At 48.1% G+C, this 13679-nt stretch overlaps 2 protein-coding genes across 6 annotated transcripts in view; one reads left to right on the top strand and one right to left on the bottom strand.

The window, feature by feature from the left end:
• Positions 1–1267, bottom strand: part of TECPR1 (tectonin beta-propeller repeat containing 1) — a 28079-nt gene extending 26812 nt beyond the window's left edge. For all 4 annotated transcript variants that reach the window (XR_012654532.1, XM_075058343.1, XM_075058344.1 and 1 more), the window contains exon 1: positions 1196–1267. The gene's annotated coding sequence lies outside the window, so the exon portion shown is untranslated. The remainder of the gene's footprint in view (positions 1–1195) is intronic.
• Positions 1268–5338: 4071 nt separating this feature from the next.
• BRI3 (brain protein I3) overlaps positions 5339–13679 on the top strand; it is a 51366-nt gene continuing 43025 nt past the window's right edge. The window contains exons 1-2 of one of the 2 annotated variants that reach the window (XM_075058320.1): positions 5339–5808; positions 7556–7670. In XM_075058320.1, coding sequence (XP_074914421.1) covers positions 5643–5808; positions 7556–7670 — 281 coding nt within the window. In that variant the 5' untranslated portion in view covers positions 5339–5642. The remainder of the gene's footprint in view (positions 5809–7555; positions 7671–13679) is intronic. The other variant, XM_075058319.1, reaches the window with a different exon arrangement.

Here is a 13679-nt window from a genome sequence, read left to right as displayed (position 1 = left end):
AAAATACTCAAGGTGGTCAATGTAAGTGAGAGTTTCTGCATATTCTTTCTTCTGAACTTTTAAGACAGAGTGTTTGGAGAATTATGGGAAAATCCCAAATGCATTTGGGATTATAAACTACTTTTAAGACTTCAGTTGAGGCCCCTTTGCACTGGTTGTGCTGCAGAAGATGAGGACAGATGTTGCTCGATTTTGAAGGATGCTCAGCATTTGTGGCTCACATGCATTTCAGTGAATGCAGAAGCTGCCTAGTATTCGCAGGGGACTGGAGAAAATCAGATCCACCCCTGCTGAATTCTTCCTCATCCCTCAGCTCAGCCAGGCAATTTCTGATAGAACTAAAACTACTTACATGAAGATGCTATGTTGTCAATTAAAATTTCCGGCTGCCTGGCGTAACACCGACTGCTACAGAGTTCCAGAAAAACATCCCGACTCCCTGCACACTCTAAAAGTAGCGAAGTTCCTCAGGAGGGGGGACGTGCCCCTGCCTTCAGACCGTGGCCGTGGCCGGATCCCGCGGGGCTGAACCACCCCGGGACCTACCGCGCTCCAAGAGAAAACGCGCACGGACCAGCTTTGCCTCCGTTCCCAGCGAACCAGGGATAACGGCGAGCTCACCCCACGCCCGTACGCGCTGTTTTACACCCGCGGGGACCTCTCAAACCGCTCCACGAACCTCGCAAAGCGGAACTCGCCGCAGGCAGCGGAGGGCGCACGCCGCCTTCCCAACCGGGCACGGAGGCCGGACCGGCTTAAGAACCCCGCGGGGCGGGGGCGCCGCCCGCACGGGGGCCGTGGGGGGGCTGCTGGCCGGCTGGGCCGGCCCTCGGGCCGACATGGCGGCCGGTCAGGGCGCCCACTCCCCCCGCAGAACGGAGGCGGGGGTCTCCGGTGGCGGCGGTGCAGACCCGCTGCCCGAAAACGCCCCGCGGACCACCCCCCCCTCCCCGCACGCCTTCGCCCGGGGGCGTGTGTCCGCGCAGAGGCGCCGGCACCTCCCCACGGCCCCGCTCGCTCGGGAGCCGCCGGGGAGCGCAGGGACGCGGCGGGGGCTGCGCCGGGCCCAGCGGCGGCCCGGTCTCCGACCGCGTCTCCGCTGCCCTGCCCGCCGCCCCGCTCCCAGCGGCGGGACGGGCTGACAGCGAGCGGCTCTGCCCGAGCCCGGCCCCCCACCCCGGGGGTCGCCCCTCACCTGCCTCCCGCCGGCCGCGCCTCTCCTCACCGCTCCCGGCGGAAGGAGCCGCCGCGCCGCTGCGGGGGACGCCTCGGCGGGGCGGGGCGCGGAGGCTGCGGCCGGCGGAGAGCGCCGCGCTCTCACTGGGCAGCGCCGCCGCCCGGCGGCTCTAAACGCCGCCGCCATTGGTCGGCGGGGAGGCGGAGCGACGGGTGCGTCACGGCGGGGCGGGCCAGGGGGCGGTGCCGCGCTCCGGCGGGGGTGCGGGAGGGGCGCCTGGGCCCGGCGGAGCGGAGCGGCCGGGGGCTGCGGGGTTAAGGGGCTGCGGCGGGCCGGGCCCGGCCCCGCGGGCAGCCTGCGGGCTGAGAGAGCAGGGATTACAGCCAGAGTAAGGAAACAGCCTTTGCCTGGAACTAGGTTTACTCTTGATGCATCGGTAGGTGTCTCGCCTGAGGTACAAGGAAGGAGGCGGCCTCCGCTGTCACGACCGGTAGCTGTCACGACCGGTCGCGGTGTGGTAGCGGCGCTGTAGCAGTCCTTCCGGGAGGACACCAAGGTGCCGCTTCACGTTTATTGCAGGTCACCACGGTGACTCGCCCGGCTGCAAAATGGTAACCTCCCTCTGGAAGTGCTTGCTATGAATCTCAGTTTTTGCCATCGCATTCCACTTCATTCTGAAGGGAGTCAGAAGGTCTAACGAGATAGGCAAGAACGTCCATGCCTGTCTGTTCAAATAGCCAAACACGAAAGAGGCCTGCCAACAAGAAGTATCTCGGCTCTTTGTGTATGTCAAAGGTGCGGTGAAGGAGGGCGGAAAAGCAGTCGTCTTTCATTTCAGGCCTTTTTCGAAGGGAACTGGCAGATCCGTTGTGAATCCAGCCTGAGGAGTTTCTAGTTGCTGGTTAAAGAGACTACACCTGCCTTGCTCTTGCTCTGCGGCCTGTAGGTTCAGATGGTTTTGATGCGCAGAGGGTTGCGGTTCGGGTTGATGTACACATAAAATTCTCTAGAATGATGCTTGTGAGGCAAAACCATGCCGTCTGGGTCAGTTCCTTCTGAGCCCCAGGGACGCTTGAGTCACACTGCTGTGGTTTGGTCCCTTGAACTGATTGGTGCCTACAACACAGAATTTTTGCCCCCCAGTAGTGTTTTGATGATTTGATCATTGTAGGAAAACATTTTTATAAAGACCAAGCACTGTTTAAATCCTAGGAAATTCGTTTTGCAAGATTGGTAGCGGTTGTGACTCTGATACATTTGAAGTATATTCAATCCAGTTGCCATTTTAAGCAGGTGGAAACAAGACTTCCGTTGTTTTCCATGGGAACTGGATTGCAGAAGAATTTAAGGAGCATTTTCTGGGGTTTTCTCACATGTTGGATTTTGAACCACAGTCCTGTAATCCTACAGGATGGCAGCATGAATGATTGATTATGTGAGGAGTTTGCATAAGTCATTTACAACAAGTACAGTTTTCTCACGCTTATTTTAAGGAGGACCTTACATGTGAAACCAAATTAACGCTCTCCATAACACTGGCAGCATGTAACTTTTTTTTGTGGTCTGTAGCCAGCTAATGAGTATGCTGGCTCTGCTATCTCTGTATTTGATGCAAAAGTTAGGAATTAATTGATCCCTTATGAAAACTCTTGCTTGCTTTGAGTGCCCAATGCTGAGCCCTGCTTTGTTCAGTTGCTGTTGTTGCAGTAGAGACTTCTATTCTGTAAGGAGCTAATAAGGCAAAGGTCTTGCAAAAGCAAACAGCTAAATGTAAACAGATTTTCATTTTGCTATCTGTTTGAACAGTGGTTTTGCTGTATAATCCTGGGGCACTGGGTTAATGTGAACCTCGCTTCCAGTCTGTGGCCTGTGAAGGGTGCACCCCAAGTCTTCCCTGAATGGGGCTCTGAGGCCGTGCAAAAGAGAGAGAAAAAATATCCAGCTATCCTTTCCTACTTCCGTCCTCCAGCCCCGTGGTTTCTGTGTGACTCAGGAGGAAGGAGTTATCTTCAGTGACCCAGGTCTCACTCGGTTAAGGTTGGTAGCCCTTGTTGCCAGTGGAGATTTCCCTCAGTTTTGCCCATACTTGTAGCTGTCTAAATACAACCTGCAGTGTACCACGGCAAAGCCACAGTTTGTGTTGAAAATGCAGTTAGGGGAGGTCTACCCCTGTGACAGGGACAAATCCCTGACCTAGGCAAGGCTGGAGCGCTCTGAAATTAACTTTGTGAGTTTTTAAATCTCGTTATTATGAAAGATTTTGCTCTGTCCAAAGCATAGTCGAGATATTTTACATCCTGTTTCACTGTTTTGTGGCCTTTGTCCTAACACAGTTGGAGATGGTTTGTACAGGTAGCTTCTCTATGGTCGGCTCTTCCATGCTTTCCCAAATCTCACTTCTTTAAAAGGGGGGTTTTTCCTCGTCACTTGACATTCATTTTAGGGAAGTATCTTTCCCCGAATGAGGAAGTATTGCATTGCATTTGTGCTTTAAGATTTTTCTTTCAAAATCCTCATGTAATATTTATACCACTACAGTTACAGTAAGCGAAAGCTTTCCTCAGAGTAGGAGCCATCTTTAAATGTCACTGCAAACCGTGAGCACTGCCCCTTCCAGATGAGTCAGGCACTGCAAACTGGAGGGAGGAGACGGAAAGCAAGAGGGCAGGGATCCTCTCACCATCATGTGATGCTGGCACTGGCTTGGATTTCAGGTCATGTAGTCTGTGTCCCTGTGTGTTTCAAGAATTCCTTTGCTTTTGAGGCAAATTATTTAATCTCTTTCCTTTTTTAATGGTTTTTTTCCCCCTCTTCCTATGAAATTGGGGCTAAACATTCCCTACTGCACAGGAGCGCTATCATGGGAGTTGCTCAGGGTTTGCCGTGGCGATAGGGGCCGTGTTGGTACCTGTAGTGAAGGACCAGCCTGTGTATATTTCAAAAGCAAAAGATTTGGTGAATCAGACAGCTCTAGGGATGAAGGTATGGAGGGAAGAGGCCAGAGTTTTAACTGTGATGAAAGACATTTAAGATCCTTTCAGCATCTGGCCTGAGCTGTCCAACAATCGAGAACTTGGATTCAGAAGCAGCTGAGCCTGGTGAAAGTGCTGCTGAACTCCTTCCTTTAGTTTGCAGCACAGGAGAAAGCAGCATTCCCCCTTGCTTTCCTCTTCCTTCCCTTAGTCCTCTTTTAACTTTCGTGTTTCCTCAAACCACGTGAGTTTTCTTCTGCTTTTTCCTCAATCTCTTTTCAAAAACTTTCCCTCCTTTTACAACATTCCCATTCTGTGCCACCACCCCCAGAGCGCTCTTTTTCCGTTAAGACTCAAGTGCGGCTTTTCCCAGTGGGGATGTAAGAGTTTGCAGAAGTCACTGTGGAACGCAGCACTATTTCACGCTGATTTTTGCTTTTTCCTCAGGCTGGGGGTTCTGTGTAAATGCAAACGCACACGCATACACTATATATGTATACACACATATGTACACGTGGACACACACTGACGCTTTCCGTCTGCCTGGAGCTCAGCTGCAGTCATTTGGCTACTACATGATTTGAAGCGGCTCTCGGCGTTATCGCAGGTGCAGAACCGATGACCTTCCGCACCCCTCTTTCTGTCAGCGCTCTGGGGGTCTTCCCGGGTTGAGCAGACCCTCCAGCTACCAAAGCAGGAACGTTAGCTGGGACCAAGCCAATAACGACTCCATCCTCGTCCTGCTCGGGCGGCCGGTTTCCAGCGGGGGATTGCCTTTTGGGAGAGGCGCCCTTGAAGGAGAGCGATGCTAAGGAGGGCACGTTAAAAACCCACCGTCGGCTCGAGTAACGAACAACCTGCAGGCCCGGTGGGGACTGGAGGCAGCGTGCTGCCGCCCGTCCCGCTGCCGGCTGCTCCCGCCTCCATACCCGGGCAGTACGAGGAGCACGGCACCCTCCCAGCGCGGGCAGCGGGTCCGGAGGCCTGCTGCCGCCACCACGGCGGGGCGGGGGAGAAAAGGGGGAAGGCGAGGCGGCTGCCGGGGTGCCGCCGGCCGCTCCGTGCGGCGGGGGGGGCGCGGGCAGGCGGCGGCGCGGCCCCTTTAAGGCCGAGGCTTCCCTGCGCCTCTCGGCGAGTCACCCCGCGCCGCTGGGGAGCGGCGTCACGTGGGGCGCAGTCTTGTGACCGGCCGCGGAGCGCAGCAGGCGGGGCCGCCCGCGAGGTGCGGGGAGGGAGGGGCCGCCCGCGCGCCAGGGGCCGCTCACCCGCTCCCTCAACCGCCGGTCCCTCGCGCCCGGCCCCGAATGCGCGGGGCGCCGCCGCCCGGGCGCTCGCGCCGCCGCTGAGCTCCGGCGCCCCCGGGCGGGGCGGAGGGGCGGCGCCCGCCAAGTTGGGCGCTGAGGCGAGGGCGCCGCTTCCTCTTCGCCCTCACGGCCCTCGCCGCGCCGATCGGCTCCGCTCCGCGGGCAGGCAGCGCCGCCGCCGCCCCCAGCATGGACAACAAGCCCCTGCTGCAGGAGCGGCCCCCCGCCTACAGCCCCGCCGCCCAGGGCGCGGGCTACGACTACGGGCAGAGCAACTACGGCGCCATCCCCGCCCCGCAGCCCGGCTTCCAGCCGCCCCCGCCCTACCCCTACCCGGGTGCCGCGGCTGCCGCAGGTGGGTCTGAGGCGGCGGGGGAGGGCTGGCCGCCAGCTCGGGGCGGGAGCGGGGGGGGGGAAGGCGAGGGCTCCCCGGCGTGTGGAGGAGAGCGTCTGAGGGAGCCCCGCGCTCCCCAGCCCTGGGACGGGGGGCGGCTCTGGAGAGGCTCCCCCAACCGCCCCCCCTCTCCTCCTTCTCCTCCTCCTCCCCCCGGGGACGGGAGCGGGGGCGGCGCTGTCGGTGCCCCGGGGGCCGCAGGCCGGCCGCGGGCTCTGGAGAAGGGCCGTGGCCTGCGTCGCGGAGGGGCTGCCCGGGGAGAGCGGGGGAAACTCTTGAGCCTCCCTCGCGTGGGGCTTCCCCGTCAGGAGCGAGGCGGTTGGATCGTCTCGGTTTTCACGCCGAAAACCAGCGCAGGGAGGAGGGTGCGCAGGGGATCCAGGTGTTCCAAGCGCCGCCTCCCTTTCCCCTCCTTCCCTGGGTGCCTCTGAGGTGTAACGTCTTGTTTGCGTTTTGCCCTCCCCAAAACACCGACTGAGTTCGCAGGCATCCCTCAGGTGTGCGGGGTTTCTGCCCCAAAACAATGGCGAAGAGGCACAGCTGCGCTAGCAGTAAAACAGACCCCAAACTTGCACTGTTCTTTGCATGCGCTTCACCGTACTCTGGTTAATGTTTGTTTTTTCTGATACACTTCAGTAGTCTTGGAGAGACTTAAGCAGGTGAGTAGATACAGTACTTTTGGTAACTGAATTAATACTAACCTCCATCAAAGAAAGAAGTAGCCTCTCGGGAAAGACTGTAGAGTTAAGGGAAAGCTTAAAAATTACAAAAAATATACACAGCAGACACAGACCCCAGTCATCAAGCACTGGGTTGAATCTTGAGGCCATAGCTTGTTTTTCTGCTAATAACTTGGAGCTTATTTGCCTACAGTACAAATATTATTGATTATTTTCAGTTTAAGTAGTAAAGTTGGTGCATTTTACAGTTGCATAACTTGATTCAAGAAAATCTGAGAACTGTGCCCAGGGAGAGAAGCTCACATTAGGTTATACCTGGGCAAAGTGTACGTTGACTGTATGATCACACTGTATACATCTAACCATCCCTTTAAAAAGCTTTTTTTTTTTTTTTAAGTGTTAATGCAGTAGTTAAAGACTTATGCTTTCTAACTACAACTGTTAAAACAACATATTCACTAGCTACCAACATGGGTTTTCTGGAAGTTTGTGGTTTTTTTTTTTTTGTTCTGTTTTTTTTTTTTTTCCCCCCCTGTGCTATGCAACCTGCTTCCTTTCCACTTGCATCTTATCACTCCTACCTATCTCTCCAGTTATAAACTTAATATGTGGAAGTTAAGCTGGGCTGGAAACCAGAAGGTTTATTCTGTTGCAACTAGTTTGTCTGCTGGAGTGGGACATACCTGATACGTAACATCCAGCAGTGAAAGCTGTGGTCATTGTTTGTTTAAACTGTTTTTCCCTGTTGCTCAAACAGCATTGAAACAAATTCTCAAAGTTAATTATTAGGTCAGTGTCCTTTTTAGATGGTTAAACTGTGCTAGATACTTGGGTTTATGAAGTGGCTTTGCTATTAGATGTGCTGAGTAGCGTGTTCCAACTCTGATTTTGATAGAATTTCTTAAAGTGCTCAGTCAAGACTACATATCTGTTTGGTTTTTTCCATGTTCTGTTTCCATACTTTTAAATCATCATCATTGTTCTTTGTGCCATACATGTAGGTGATTGAGGTTTTTTTCTTATTTTAGGGTATGCTGTTCCTCCACCGACATCACAGCCAAACTATTCGAGCACGTACACCATTATTCAACAGCCTGCTACCACCACTTCTGTAGTAGTAGTTGGTGGCTGTCCTGCTTGCAGGTAAAATAGCTCTCTAGTTGAGAAACAAACTAAGTCTTGGGGTTTATTTTTTAAATTACAAGCATCCATATAGTTCCTTGGTTTTAAGTAGTTTTTCTTTGCGTGTGTGTATTAGAATTGAATGAATTGAAAAAGCACTAAAATTTAGCAGTGGAGTACTTTATGTAGGATGCGCTTGTCCTAATGGGCTCGTGACAACCACTATAATGAATACAATAGACTTTATATATAAACATGAATCTGTTCTTTATGATGAAGGAAGATCTGTAAGTGGTATTTTTAATGAAAAGGCACTTCAGCAACAGATGTAAAGGGTCAGTTCTTGGGGGAGAGGATGACAGGAAGTCCTTTCTGATGTGTTTATGACTGGTGATAGTGAGTAGCATGATTTTATTGTGAAACTTTCTGTAATCTTTGACCACAGTCACTTCTGGTTATCTGGCATTTCTGTGGAAGGGCTTCTGCTGCTGTGGTTTGTGTCCCCATTCCCAACATTCAGACTGTGCAAAACCAGGCAGGGTGATTATCAGCATTGGCTGGAAACATCAGTATCCTATGGCTTTAAAAGATCTCTTACTTTAAAATTCATTTTCCTGCAGAAGAACAGGGATATTAATAGATTTGATTCAGTGTTAATCTGATGAAGTGGTGAAAACCAGAAAAAGTGGTCAGCTGTTAGCTGGAGTTGCAACAAAAGAACAACTTCCCCCTTGGAGATCAGCAGCCATAAAAAAAGGGAAGGAGGCAGTCTGTTTCCACATCAGTGCTGTAAGTCAGCCGTAGTCCCTTTGCACTTCTCGGTCCTTCTCATCCCAGGATATTAACTAATGGGTGAGGGCAGCCAGATTGCTGCTGGTGCAGTTCAAACACTGGTGTGCCTGGCCAGCTCTGACTCAAATGCAAAATCATTCCCCTTGTGAATGTGTAGGAAACAGACTTGCTAGAATAACTGAAATGATACCAGGTTTCAGTGTGATGAATTTGATAGTCATAGTGTCAGAGGCTGTCCCCCAGATGTCTTTTGGTTTTGTTAGAATTGGTGTTTGAGAGTCAGTACCTGCCTTCAAAGGTGGATTCAAATAAGAAGTACCTTGTGTTGCTATGTAAAAACAGGTGCCTGCTGAAATGCCACTAGTTAAGGCTGAAAAACCTGTACCAGCTAGAGCTATTGATCTAGAAGTTGCATGTTTTAAACAGTGAGGGAAAGTAACCACTGAGCTGTTCAGAGGATGTGGTAGATCCTGCCACCTGAGTAATTACATTAAAATGCTTATGCTTTAGCTCAACCAGAAGACAGGAAAAATGTTATGTGTTGCTTGGTAAAAGGCAGGCAGTGTGTTTATACAGGCCTTCTGGCCCTAAACCCAGTAAATCTCAAAAACATTTTGCTATAGAAGTGGTCTTTGCAATTACTTAAGATTGGTAGACTCTTGCTGCTATTCTTAGGGTTTTTTGGGGGGTGTGTTTTTTTGGTTTTTTTTTGTGCTTTTTTTTTCTTTTTTCTTTTTTTCTGGAAGTTATTCTGGCATGTTCTAGGAGACACCTTTGAAACAATCATTTGCAATCTAACTTTAGCCAAATTTGGGAAAGTGAGTTATCTTTTGTAAGGTGTTTTTAACTGACCTCACTTGAATAGTTTTCTTAAGTCATCAGACTTGCTCTGCTGGAGGTACCCAGTGCTCTGTACATTGTAGACTCTTTCCTAAAGCAAAATACCCTCCACAAAAACCTTGTTTACTCTTGGATCCTCAGGTTTTGTTTTAGGCTGTGAAAAAAAAGAAAAAGTTGTGAGGAGAACTATGACATGTTGATTACTGTGAGGCATAATACTGCACTGCTTAAACTGTAGGACTCTTCTCAGCACTTCTGAAATACTCTTAATCAGTGAATCCCAAGGACAAGTAACTGTATCTAGTAATGGTGTGCCATAGTCGTCTTTGCAGTATCACTATGTTTTCTCCTAATTGTCTTTAGAGGAAGAGTCAAAGTGTCAGGATAGGAGAGCAAAATCTCAGATTGCTAGTCTTTTGATTAGTTAAGGAATTGATAGTCTGGTACTTCAAGAGAAAGGACACGGAGGCTGGGTGCAAAGTGTAATATTAGAAATACTCATGGGAACCTGAAAGGTCAGAGTTCATGTTCTGGAAGGTTACATTGGCTGCTTCTCCTAGAGAAAGAGCTCATAATCCTCTTTGACTTCTCAAGACCTTAAACATAGTTCTAATTTACTTCCTTGGCCTAGAAACCTGCGTTACGAAGAATGCAACACGCAGCTACACTCTGAATACAACACTGAGCAAAAAAGTTGTTGAAAGGGCATTGATAAACATAAAAAGCTATTAATGGCTCACAAAAAACTTTGTTATTAAACTGCCAAGTCAGTCATCCTGTTACTGTTCTGATTTGATGCTGTGCATTATCGTTAGAGAAGCCATTCTGCTTTAGACCATGAGGAAAAAGCCTCTGGCACAGCCTTGTGGCTGTGGAATAATGTAACTGATAGAGTAGGCTGAAGTCCATCGAGAGGATTTCTATCATTAGAAATACAAACCAGTCTTTTGCACTATGGTATGTATGAATGTTTTTAATTGAAATCAAAACCATTTCTAACTTAAACTATATGGCGTTGAGGAGAAATATGCAGTATTGGTCTGTTATTTGGGTAGGAGTCTATTTTATTGCAGTCACAAATGATCTTGGGATTAATAAGCTAGTTACAGTACAATCGATCTTTAGGCTTGATTTATGATATGAAGTCATAAAAAGTACTCCAAAAGTAGCCACTCTGCAAGTAGGTAGTACGCCTGTGGTCACTATGTAATTGCTTTTTTTCTTCTGTCTCTGAAGCATTGCTGCATCTGAGGGATGACTCTCATGTCTTGCAAGCTGTACCTCTTGCTTAGAGTTATTCATTAGTCAGATTATTCTCATTCATCATTGGTCAGTGTTGCTTTCTAATTACAGACTTCAGTATTAATGTATGTTCCATCCTTCCTTGCATTAGTAAAATATCTTGGGTGGTTGTAGTCCTGTTGTCTGTCTTAGTGTGAGTTCTCCCAACCCTGCTGTACAGAGAATTAAACTGAGTTGCAGAGTCTTGTCAGCTTTATTGCTTGTAGTTGACATCTAAGGATTGGCCAAGTCCTGCTTTTAAACTATTTTATGTTCCCAAGTACAGATTGAGTCATTACAGCCACTAACTTTGGAGATCCAGCCATGTAATTATCTTTTTAGCTTGAAGAATGCAGTCTGGCTGCTTCTCATTTGGTCACTTTCATTTTCTTTTTCTCCATCTTGTGTTGTTGGGTAAAACAAACTGCAAAGGAATGTTTGCTTTCCTATTACTTAACAGAAGAAAGATCCCTTTAAAAGTTGTGAAACCATCTCTTGATCTGATGTTTGCAAAAGATGGTTCTTTCAAAATCTGGTACAGAGCCTGTGATGAGCCTTGTTGGGTTTTTATTTTCCTGTTTAACAAGTATTCAATTGCTTGGAAGAAAGGGTGAGGGAAAGGACATTGTGGCAGCTTTCTCTTCTGACAGTTACAAAACATCTGCTTGAGAAGTATTATAGTGGATCCCAAATTATAATAACACTCAAGCTTCTTCCAGGACTGGAAGATGAGGCAAGTTTGTTTATTCTCAGATCTCTTACAGCCTTCTCCCTGGTACAGTTTTTTTGGGTTTTTTTTGGTTTGGGTTTTTTTTGGGTGGTGGTGGGTTTTTTTTGTTTGTGGGGGTTTTTTTGTTTGTTTTGTTTTACTTGACAAAGTAGTAAGTTCTCAGGTTTTATCTGAAATTTTGTTTTCTTCAATTAAGTGCATGTCTCCTGAGAGAATAGACTCTGGGAAAATTGCATCTAGGTGATCAAGTCCTTCAAAATTTCAGTCTTCTGAAATTTCTTCTTTACTTCAGTTATTTAAATCACAAATACTTTGTGGTTTGATAGAAGGCTGTTCAGGATAGAGGTTTTCTGTAGTTATTCACAACAACTATATTTAAAATTAATGTAAATATTCTTAATATAATTTCATAATATGTACTGGTTAAATATGTGAGGAATTAAAAAAAAAAAAAAAGACCTAGCTATTTAGAGAGCATGTCTGATATTCTGGGGAAAACCTGCAGATTTTCAGTTTCTAACAGCAGGCTGACATGCTGGAGAGCCTTTTGAGTCTTGCGAGTGGAGCCAACTTTGAAATACCTTTCCAAGAGTGCTATAAAGAGGAATAGATAGAATAGCTATAATAGTGCAGCAGCTCCCGACATTGGTTTTTGTCACAAAGATGATCAGCCTGTGTTGGGAATCGGTGTAGCTCACTTATACTACAGTATGCAGCTTTCTGTAAATGTATGCTGTTCAGGCAGACTGGGGCGTTCATCCCTGCTGTGTGGTAATTTGGTGGCTGGAGCAGTTAGGGCGTGAAATTCAGCAATAACTTATGCACATGATTGCAAAGAAGGCAGCCTTGATACAGCAGACTTGAGCAGATGCCACGAGTCTGCCATTTGGAATTACTGACAGGATAGCTGTAACTTTTTTTTTTCCCTCAGCCTAACAGCAGAGGCACGCAGCTGCTTAGCAGGAAGTCTGTTACCTAAGCCCAGAAGAGAGGAGGTGGTAAGCCTGTTAACAGGGTCCCAAGTGAGAACAGCATACCTCTTGCTGTTTCTGAGGATTTTACTTCTACTGGTCTGAACCGATTTGTGGACAATAATCAAAACATGTTTTTCTAATAATTGAGACTTTATGCAATTAATAAGGTAAAGCAGGAATGTATTCCCTAATGGGACCATATAAAAATGATAATTTGGTCCCTAATGCCCAGTCTGTCACTGGGCCTGAGTTGATAGCTTTTTTTTTTTTTTTTAATTAGTGTCACCATTTGTCATGGGGTCTGTATTCTGGTAATTAGGATTTCTTTGTAGCAATGAGTTGTTACGGGTGAGAGGAGGAAAATGGTCTTGTTTGTTGGTAACCAGAGGTGATACTGATCTGGCTGTGTATGCACATAAGTGAGGAAAAACCACACCAGGTGTCAGTCTAGTTTGTCATGGATAGATGTCCGCCACCTACAGAGAATTTTAACGGGCATGCTTAGCCTCACTTGTGAGGCTAGGCTGTTGGTGTGAAGCCATGAAGATTGTCTCAATTAGCTTGTTCTCAGAACTGGAATTAAAGCAGTGGTGCTACTACATTAGAGAAGGCTGGTGATTTATAGGCATTTCAGGAAAGACAACAACTAGGTACAGGCTGTTCCCATTGCCAGAATTTCTGTGGCTCTGCTGCCAGCCCTCTGTATAGGAAGTAGGGCCTAAAGCATAAGGAAGCTCAGATAAATCTGCAAATACTGTGGTGTCTCTTAGTTGAAGGTGACTTTTAAAGATAATTGCATTTACATATATGTACGCCTTGTGTTGAGGAGGGCAAGCCAGTGGCTATGTATAGATTTGGGCTCCTTTCTGTGAATACAGATCAACATCCATTCAATACGCCTTGAAGCTGAGGCTAGAGGAGCTGGCATCTTTCTTCATGGAAATTAAAACTGTAAGGGTCCCGTGCTTACTCAGTTGCATATATAATTGTCAATTCTTTTTCTTCTGCTGCTTGCAGGTGAGATTTAAACATGCTTAACCTGGCTGCTGCTGTTGCATTAGCTAGGACAGACATAAAGAAAAGCTAGCTATGTTTGTTTTTATGAAAATTAAAGATTTGGTGTGCAACTTCCAAAGTCTGTGCTTGTCACTGGTCTCATGTTTCTGTTGAAATCTAAAGTTAAAGACTTAACCAGCCTCAGTGCCAGGAGAGATGGCATACTGATCTGAAAATTCCACTTGCTTGATCAGTGAGGGAGTATCTGTGTAGAAGACAGCTGGAGACACCCTTAAGTGAAGTGCAGTTTCTTTTCAGGTGTTGCAGTGCTCTTCGTATAGCCAAACTGTCTCTGATTAGCTGGTGTGACCTTTTGAATTTATTTGTAAGGGATGAAAAATGCTGATAAGCACGCAT

Source organism: Buteo buteo, chromosome 27 (assembly GCF_964188355.1).
Source record: "Buteo buteo chromosome 27, bButBut1.hap1.1, whole genome shotgun sequence".
NCBI lineage: Eukaryota > Metazoa > Chordata > Aves > Accipitriformes > Accipitridae > Buteo > Buteo buteo.
Note: the sequence above shows the minus strand (reverse complement) of the source record. Positions and strands in the feature narration are given on the sequence as shown.